We start from the raw sequence: 10000 nt of genomic DNA, 5'->3' as shown, positions 1-10000 counted from the left end.
TCCCAGAATGCATCTCTCACTACAGACTCACAGAATGCATCTCTCACTCCAAGATTAGGGGGATTCGACTTGATGTAGCCGCCTGTAGCCGTTATGCTGCCGTCTTAAACTGACAGCATAACGTGATTATTTCTGAGATTCTGATACGTTTCAACCATGACTTCCGGTTTGAAAATGTATCAGAATCTCAGATATAATCACGTTATGCAGTCAGCTTAAGACGGCTGCAGGCAGCTACATCAAGTCGAATCTGCCTAATGCACCTCTTACTCTACACTCCCAGAATGCACCTCTCACTACATACTCCCAGCATCCAGTTTGAGAGTGTGGAATGCTCCCGAGAGACAGAGCGAGACCAGTTTGAGAGTGTGGAATGCTCCAGAGACAGAGCGAGACCAGTTTGAGAGACCAGTCTTCCTCTGTCCATCAACATCTCAGGGGTCATCAGCGCCCGGCATCTTATCACCGTGGAGACGCCTCCATGCCTCCGCCCTGTATCTGTCATGGCGTGAATGTCATACCCAGAGCTGTCTGAACATAGGTGACATTAACTGCTGAGGGCCAACGCTGTATGCTAACATAGAGGACACTAACTGGTGTTGGATTAAAGGGGACAGCGTTGTATGCTAACGTAGAGGACACTAACTGGTGTTGGATTAAAGGGGACAGCGTTGTATGCTAACGTAGAGGACACTAACTGGTGTTGGATTAAAGGGGACAGCGTTGTATGCTAACGTAGAGGACACTAACCGCTGAGGGACCACGCTGTCTGTTAGCGTAGCGTAGATGACACTGGGATAGTGACCACAGCTGTGTATGGGAAGCATACAACTTCAACTCTGTCAGTGCTAGTCTACTAACCACACTCAAAAGGGAACAAGTTTTAGAACACATTTAAACCAAATCCTGGTTCTACTGAACTAATAACTTCCTCTTTCCATGGGTCCTAGCTGAATATGGATGCTGATGATTGTGTTGTTTGTACATGTTTACATTGGGAACTCCAGATGCTCTCCTCTCCTTACCCTTGGTGGCTTGAATTGCTTCTGACTGCATGTGTTTTATACAGTACTGTACTGTTTTTAATGTTCCTGATTTGTTTTATACCTCAAGCCGTGCTCCCTCTGGTGGTCAGAGCTTTTATACTACTGCAAAAACCTCTTACTATAAAGAGTTACTGATCCAGTCCTGATTGGTCTTCTTTTGAATCTTATGAAAGTATATTTTTAACGTGGCACACTCAGAGAGGTCTGCTGTGTGTTGTCATTCATCTTCCTATTTTATTCCTGAATTTAAATAAAAACCATTCTCTATTATGAAATGTGTGTGTGTGTGTGTTTGTGGAGATGGACTACAGCTAGCATTTAATTCGGATATGAATTGTATCTGATATGCTTGTGTATGTGTGCATATTGTGCTTCTTCTGAATATAATTAAGTGGAAATGCATGGATTCAGTTGCTTCCAGTAGCAGCAACTGGAATCCATGCATTACCACGGAATTATTTTTGGAATCTGATCCCTTATCATACCTGTTCGTTCGTACTCGTCGCTCGACTTATCGTGACTAAATTCAAGATGGCGTCGAACAGTAAAATTCCTTAAGGTTCTGTCTGTATAAATCGTCTTGTAAATAAACTACCAGTGCTTTTTCAAAGTTCTCAAGGTCTCGTTTTAAATGTCAAGGCCCTCGGAAGTATGGAGCTACTTTAAGCCTCGTAAATGGTGTAAAACAGTGATTTTTTTGCATGGCTAGGCCGATGCCCGAGGCACCGCAACGAAACACTGTTGGTAGCATTGGCTAACTAGCGCCAGATTTCTGAGTAGGGGACAAGCCGAGGTGAGCTATGAGACATACGTTCACGCTCAGTATCATGTTTCAACACACTTTAGGTCAAAATCACACCGGAATTCTCCTTTAAATTGTTCAATACATGATTTCATAACAGGCCAAATATAAAATAAATGTTAAATACAGCCTAGATATCTGTAAATATTAGATGATTTACAGTTCTGTGTAATATGTCATGTTTTTGTAATGCTTCATACAGTGATGCAGATCTACTGCAGTGAATAGGCTAAATACAACTTTGATCATTTGTATAGCCTACTGCTGTATACATGTAGTTAACTTTGGCCTTGGTGCCCTGACATGTGGCCTTTGTGCCCCCCACCAAATATGCCCAACTGAAGGCCATGTGGCCTTGCCCCTAGATTGGTGAAATTCCAAGCCTGCTTACGAGGTTACTATTATAAACGGAAAGTGGGACAATTTAGTCACTTCTTCTACATAAGTGTGTGTGTGTGTTCATAGGGAGAGCTCTGACAGTCAGATGCACACTCCCCTGGCAAGATGGAAACTCAAACACACATCACTTCTGGTCCGCAGCAAACACAGACTGGCTTATTCAGAGTGCTCGCAATTGTTTCCACCACACCCGGGTGCGAGCGTGGCTCTGTAACATTTATCCCAATCTGTGATGGGATTGAAAAGTGTACAACAAAACACGTGTCAATGGCTTCTCACGACTGTTTATTCTACAAGGAAATGTGGATTTTCAAATGCATACATTGTTCCAGACCAGAGGAGGCTTCTATAAGACTACAGGTGAAGCAGTGCTTCACCAAAAAAAAGTAAAAAACAAAACACAAAAAAAATCTTACAATTATCACAATTTTACTCCTTTGAAACAGAAATACAGTCACTAACACAAGCTGTTTTCCTGAAATCAGTTCTGTGAGTGACAACAGCGCCATCGCACCCGCGGTGGAACAGAGAATTACAGTGAATCAGACTGCTTCACCAACTTTTCGTTTTGCTTCACTACCATAGATATCTTTCCCCATTGACTTCAATGTAAATCGAGTGAAACCCCAGGCGGCTAGTGGATTTTTTCCCTTTAAATTGATCCTTATGGCAGAAAAGTCCCACCCGTGAAGCAGTGACCAATTGGGCAGAATTTCACACTTCCTGCCGTTGACGCAACACTCTGGCCAATCACTGTCTCCATTAGCTTGCCATCACTTTTCAGTTGCCTTCAGTGACCTTACTAGAGTTTCATTATAAATTGTGTAATTCATTCGCATAGTTTGTTTTACATTCATTTAAGGTACATCCGATTTTTTTCTGTGTAGGGGAGAACGTTTTATTTAGGATTATTGTGTGTAGCTCAGTGTTTTCTAACATCAGCTAGGGGTCTCCCCCACCAGTCAGCTAACGTTAGTGACTCGCTAAGTCCTAGCAAGATGGATTCGACGGAATTTTCAGGCGATGAACATCGTTGACCGCAACTTACAGGATTCTTTACAGTTTTTTGAAATAAGGACCTATGAGTGAATGCAGAGGGGAGACCAAGAGACTTCCTGTGAAATTAACACAGTTCGTGGGTGCTACTTTGGCTACGGTAAGGATAAACTTGATAAACTGTAGGCTACACTAGGCTATGCATTAGAAAGTGCAGCTTCTCAACGTAGCCATCCTGTAAGTTCATTGATGTGTTATGATAACATTAGCCTATGTTATGGATGTGTTGAAAGGCCTAACGTCTTGGCTTCCAATTTTAAAACCTCAACTTTGTCAAAGACAATTCAGAACAATCTGCTTGAGGCTAAATTTCAACTACCATTTAAAAACGAAATAGACACTGATTGATTTAGAAGAAAAATCTAGGATTCTTCAATGTATCAGGAGGCAAATGCCAAGTGGATCTTTACTTTTGTAGAGAAGGAAGGCAGTGACAGAAACAAACTGGTTGGTCAAACATATGCCAGAGCAGCAGTCATGGTATAATTTCTTAATAGATCCCAGAGGCAAGAATGTGTCTCTTAATAGGCAACTGAATTTGACATTGCTTATGGGGCATAATTAGTAGCTTAGAATATTGGAAGGTTGTTGTTTCAAGATGTTGTGGACATCAACAACTTGGCATTGTGTGTCATAATTTCATAACTGCTTCACTAGAAAAAAATACCACCAGTCGCCACTGTTCCAGACATATTCATTCAGCTACATGAAATCATTAACCATAGCACCATAGGTCATTAACTTTTACGTACACTTGAACTGCATTTCAGATTCAGTAAAAAAATAAAGAAAATACATTGGCTTTGTATTCACATAGCATTAAACTATAAATAAGTATTCACATAGCATTAACTATAAATACGTATTCACATAGCATTAACTATGAAGCTTAGAAGCTTTCATGAACTCAAATGTAACCTGTTTTGAATGTTCTTAAATGCATCTCATAACATAAACCCATTCACTTTAACCAAATACTTTCTAATGACCATTATCTCTTAACACTACCAGGTATTTTACAATTCAGTCACCACTTTATAAACACAACTGAACATGCATCTCATAATTACATCAATTTTGCCACGATATGCACGCACATTTTTTGTAGCCTATGTGCACTCGTGTATAGAGCTAATCATCTCTCTCTAGTATCTAGCATTGACACTGTGAAGGCTTTAATAACAAACTTCGTGTGAAAGTGCATTACATCATATCTTTTCTAACACATACTTAAACAAACTCCTAAACACATCGTTTGTACCTTAACCTACAAGTTATTTGACCTAAAACATGCATTTTTACCAACCTGTGATGGGATTGAAAAGTGTACAACAAAACACGTGTCAATGGCTTCTCACGACTGTTTATTCTACGATCAAACCATTACCCACGTCGTAATCCCATCACTCTGGGAGCGCCCTCTAGTGGTCTGGATACATCTCGGTTTATTGTATTCACAATGACAGAAAGAAAATGCACTAATGAAAGGTAAAATGTTTTAAAACAATTTGTTTCTTTTTAAACAACTTTGCTATTACTTTGTAACATTTTATAAAATGTAAATACTAAGAAAATAAATGAATTTAAAGGAACCATATGTAAGATTGTGGCCAAAACTGGTACTGCAATCACTTTCAAATTACTATAGAGCGGTGTAACCCCTCCCCCTCCACCCTGACTCGAGGTTGCCAACCCGGATGCTGAAACACTACTGACTTTGTGATTAGTAGATAGGTGGAGGGTGGCGCATCAGGCCAAAACACAACATGACATGACAAAACACAACATCAACATCAGTTGAGGGCTGCAACTTCACTTTTTAAATGACAATATTCTGGCCGGACTACTGTTGTCAGTGATATTAGTATTTGAAATGAACATGATTTCTTAATGTCTAGTGACATATCAGGGCCATTTTATGATTAATTGAAATACATGTCTTACATATGGTTCCTTTAATTAACTGTTTGTGAATCTTTGTGTTATGTTGTGCGTGTGACGTGCATGTATGTACGACCAGAGTGTTGTGTGCTAAGGCAACCCTTTACACAATAATGTTAAAGCTAATTCCATGAAGGGAACTTTTTGTTCCTAGTGTCACTGCTGACCACGGTCCTGCAAGACCCATTGACTCTGGTCTCCTTTAATCACTAGTATCCTTGACTCTGGCCCCCTTTAACCCTTTAAGCTGTTTTTAGGGCATTTTCACTACCTTTATTCATAAGGATTTATTCTGGTCATTGTAAGTGACACACACACATATTATACATTGTTATCTTTTCATGTATTAGTACTAGCATTGATTTTATTTAGATTTTTAAAGAATTAAAATAAAGAAAGCGTATTATAAAAAATCTTATATTTTGACATGTATCTCACCACAGCAAGATCATAGCTCTATATGCATTTCATGTGTGTGTAGGGCAGACCTGAATCTGGCAATATACTTGCCATGTTGGAGGGATACTCTAGGGCTGAGGAATTCACAGAAATATGTGGTGTGTGATTTACGGAAATAAATGCCATTTTTTATTTAGTGATGAAAAATGACCTTTCTGCGCTCCATATCTGTGACACGAACTGATCTGACCTGACCCGAGTTTGCGTGTTAGCCTGCGTTTGCCTATGGTGTATGCACTCATAATGATTATCAACTTTTTACTGCATTGCCATGAACAAAGTAAAGGCAAAAAAGGTGTTTCTTTGTTAGACACATTGGAATTCAATGTGAGGCTTGAATTGGATGCCATGCAGGAATTTGCTAGGATCTCAAAACCGGATTATGAACATGCTTTGCCATAGAGAAACACACGATAGCGTTGGATTATAAACATGCTTTGCCACAAAAACAGACAAAAACGTGGGGTAAGTCCAGCTATATGAAGTTATTTTGCTGTCACTTCGTCTGTTTTATAACCCAGAAGGATGTACTGGATACCAATGGATAGCCCTGTGTCTCCTCTTTCATCTGATATGCTTGCCATATCTATGCGATCACGGGTTCGCGAGTAATTCAAACGAGAGTAATGGGTGCGCAGGTGAACACAGAGAAGTACAGACTGTAAATATGATGCAATTTGATTTAATTTCATGATTTTTTTTAATTTTCATACTTGATCGTACAGACAAGCGTGTAGTCTCGTTAGAAAGCCCCACTTCTGCTCTGTCACACAGTAAAGGTTTCATCACGCTGCGATGAACAGTTCCGGAAGAATGTAACAGAGAAGAAAGGGTGTGTTTTTTGACGCACTTTGCGTCAATCGGGTTCTAAGGGTTAATCACTAGTACCCTTGACTCTGGCCCCCTTTAATCACTAGTAGCCTTGACTCTGGTCCCCTTTAATCATTAGTACCCTGCAGGACCCCTTAACTCTGGTCCCCTTTAATCATTAGTACCCTTAGCAACAAGAAGTTCATGGAAGTGCACTGTTGGTACACGTATAGCTACTTTTAACCCCAAAAGTGCCCCAGCAGTGCCAGATGGTGCCCTGCATGGCAGCCTATGCAATTGGTGTGTGTGCGTTATAAATGCAGTCTATAGATAATATAAATACATAATATCAATGCAGTGTTAGTAAACAGTACAGCTATAAGTTTGCTTGTAGTGCACCTACAATTACTACTTTTACACCTTAAAAATACTATAATAAACTAAAAGGTGTGCTAGAAGTATAGAACTACTTACCTTCCCTAGTTTATTTACAGTAGTTCTCAGTACTTACGAGGTTACTATTATAAACGGAAAGTGGGAACAATTTAGTCTGAACTAATGAACTAATCAACTTACTACCTAAAATAAACTTGGGAATTATACTTAAACTGCACTTCAGTTTACTTGAGAAGAGGAACTTGAAGTATACCTTTTTTTGCCAAGAGTAGGCAAATTACCACGATCATCCAAGCAGAACTCCTGGAACTGGTGATGTAGTTGCTCAGCAACATTGCTCACACAGTTGCCCCTTGTTCCACCTTAAGGAACGTAGTGAACAGATCGACAGTGTGTCCTTAAGGAACGTAGTGAACAGATCTGATGTGGCCTGACAGCGTGTCCTTAAGGAACGTAGTGAACAGATCTGATGTGGCCTGACAGCGTGTCCTTAAGGAACGTAGTGAACAGATCGACAGCGTGTCCTTAAGGAACGTAGTGAACAGATCTGATGTGTCCTGACAGCGTGTCCTTAAGGAACGTAGTGAACAGATCTGATGTGGCCTGACAGCGTGTTCTTAAGGAACGTAGTGAACAGATCTGATGTGGCCTGACAGCGTGTCCTTAAGGAACGTAGTGAACAGATCTGATGTGGCCTGACAGCGTGTCCTTAAGGAACGTAGTGAACAGATCTGATGTGGCCTGACAGCGTGTCCTTAAGGAACGTAGTGAACAGATCGACAGCGTGTCCTAAGGAACGTAGTGAACAGATCTGATGTGGCCTGACAGCGTGTCCTTAAGGAACGTAGTGAACAGATCTGATGTGGCCTGACAGCGTGTTCTTAAGGAACGTAGTGAACAGATCTGATGTGGCCTGACAGCGTTCCCTTAAGGAACGTAGTGAACAGATCTGATGTGGCCTGACAGCGTGTCCTTAAGGAACGTAGTGAACAGATCTGATGTGGCCTGACAGCGTGTCCTTAAGGAACGTAGTGAACAGATCTGATGTGGCCGGACAGCGCTCCACCCGTAGGAGGGGAAGGACAGAGGATCTCCGTCCGAGTGTTAAAGGACCTCTTGGGTCAGAACTGCAACACCATCCGTTCATGTGGCTCTCATAAAAGACTCTTCATACAGACCTCAGTACAGAGGGAGGTTCTCCACCTTAATACACAGGAAGGTTCTCCACCTTAATACACAGGAAGGTTCTCCACAGTGACGCACGCATACAGACCTCAGTACAGAGGGAGGTTCTCCACCTTTATACACAGGAAGGTTCTCCACAGTGACGCACGCATACAGACCTCAGTACAGAGGGAGGTTCTCCACCTTAATACACAGGAAGGTTCTCCACCTTAATACACAGGAAGGTTCTCCACAGTGACGCAGCCATACAGACCTTAATACACAGGAAGGTTCTCCACCTTAATACACAGGAAGGTTCTCCACAGTGACGCACGCATACAGACCTTAATACACAGGAAGGTTCTCCACTTCAGAATGAGAACACAAACTCCACACAGTGACGCACGCATACAGACCTCAGTACAGAGGGAGGTTCTCCACCTTAATACAGAGGAAGGTTCTCCACAGTGACGCACGCATACAGACCTTAGTAGAGGCAGGTTCTCCACAATGACGCACGCATACAGACCTTAGTACAGAGGGAGGTTCTCCACCTTAATACAGAGGTTCTCCACACATTGATGCACATGTACAGGACAGAAGAGAGGGAGTCAGTGCTTGGTGCCAAATGCTTTATTAGCTCAGGGGATCCAGAAGGGCTTCAGCAACAGAGAAAATGTTATGGGGGGGAGGGGGGGGGGGGGGTTAAGGAAGAGCATATCTCCTTTCTGACCGGAGACCAGTGTGAGGCAGCGAGGGCAAGGAGATCACACACACACACACCTCTGTCTGATCTGGCATCAGTGTGAAGCAGGGAGGGCAAGGGGACATGGGGACATGGACACACACACACACACGCACACACCCACAATCATACACACACACACACACACACACACACACACACACACACACACACACACACACACACACACACACACACACACACACACACACACACACACACACACACACACACACACACACACACACACACACACACACACACACACACACACACACACACACACACACACACACACACACACACACACACACACACACACACACACACCTGCATGAGGGATCCCTGGACTCTGGTAAGTTATGGAGTACTAATGGGAACAGGTCAGTATGCACAGGGGGGGGGGGGGCTGTCAGTCGTCTTTTTTTCATGTTTTAGTCTTTTTCTTGTTTTTTGCAAAAACGTTATTTTGGTTACTGCAAGTTTCCTTTGCTGGGTGAGTCAGTTAGAAAAAGCAGAGGTAACTTAAGATACAGACGGACAATGGGGGGATAGAGAGAGGGAGAGGGAGAGGAAGACAGAACAAGAGAAAGGGAGAGAACAAGAAGAGCTAACGCTGGCTGGCTAATAGGAGGCATAGATGTCTGCCCCTGAGCACACACACACACTCTCTCTCTTCCTCTCTCTCGCTCGCTCATACACACACACACACACACAAAAGAGGACAAACTCTTGGTGTGTAACTCGTGTTCAGACCTTGAACTGGTTGTTTTTAAACAAATTACAGCATGAGACATGTGAACAGCTATCAGATCCAAATACAGTCCATTATTACCCTCCACCCCCCCACCCGCCGTAATTGCTCCCCCATCACCCTCTCCAGCCCTCCTCTCTCACACACACACATTTCCCCAAAGTGAGCTTTCCGTCGATGCACACCCCTCCTCCTCCTCCACCCATCCCCACCCCCACCCCCCCCTGAGTGAGGCGGTCCGAAACATTCCCATCTGGGGTGTTGGGGGTGTGCAGGGTCAGAGCAGGGCGAGAGGAGGAGGTTCCAGCCCGGTTCTAGGCGTTCTGCATCTCCTTTCCGATCTTGTAGCTGAGGATCTTGTTCCAGTCGATCTTGGTGCGCGTGACGGGCAGCTGGCGCCGCAGGGCCTTGAAGGTGGTGTCCGACAT

General features: G+C 42.9%; 2 protein-coding genes across 2 annotated transcripts in view; one reads left to right on the top strand and one right to left on the bottom strand.

The window, feature by feature from the left end:
• LOC143114334 (CTTNBP2 N-terminal-like protein) overlaps positions 1-1315 on the top strand; it is a 45308-nt gene extending 43993 nt beyond the window's left edge. Inside the window, exon 5 of the mRNA XM_076275869.1 lies at positions 1-1315. This exon is cut by the window's left edge and continues 2120 nt beyond it. The gene's annotated coding sequence lies outside the window, so the exon portion shown is untranslated.
• Positions 1316-9550: 8235 nt separating this feature from the next.
• The window catches only part of capza1b (capping actin protein of muscle Z-line subunit alpha 1b), a 17400-nt gene continuing 16950 nt past the window's right edge, over positions 9551-10000 (bottom strand). Inside the window, exon 9 of the mRNA XM_076275841.1 lies at positions 9551-10000. This exon is cut by the window's right edge and continues 27 nt beyond it. Coding sequence (XP_076131956.1) covers positions 9887-10000 — 114 coding nt within the window. The 3' untranslated portion in view covers positions 9551-9886.

The sequence above is a fragment of the Alosa pseudoharengus genome, unplaced genomic scaffold, assembly GCF_046254945.1.
Source record: "Alosa pseudoharengus isolate Yale_2024_CS ecotype anadromous, Long Island Sound unplaced genomic scaffold, YU_APseudo_1.1 YU_APseudo_1.1_scf_9, whole genome shotgun sequence".
Taxonomy (NCBI): Eukaryota; Metazoa; Chordata; class Actinopteri; order Clupeiformes; family Clupeidae; genus Alosa; species Alosa pseudoharengus.
The sequence above is the reverse complement of the archived record's forward strand: the minus strand, read 5'-3'. Positions and strand labels throughout refer to the sequence as shown.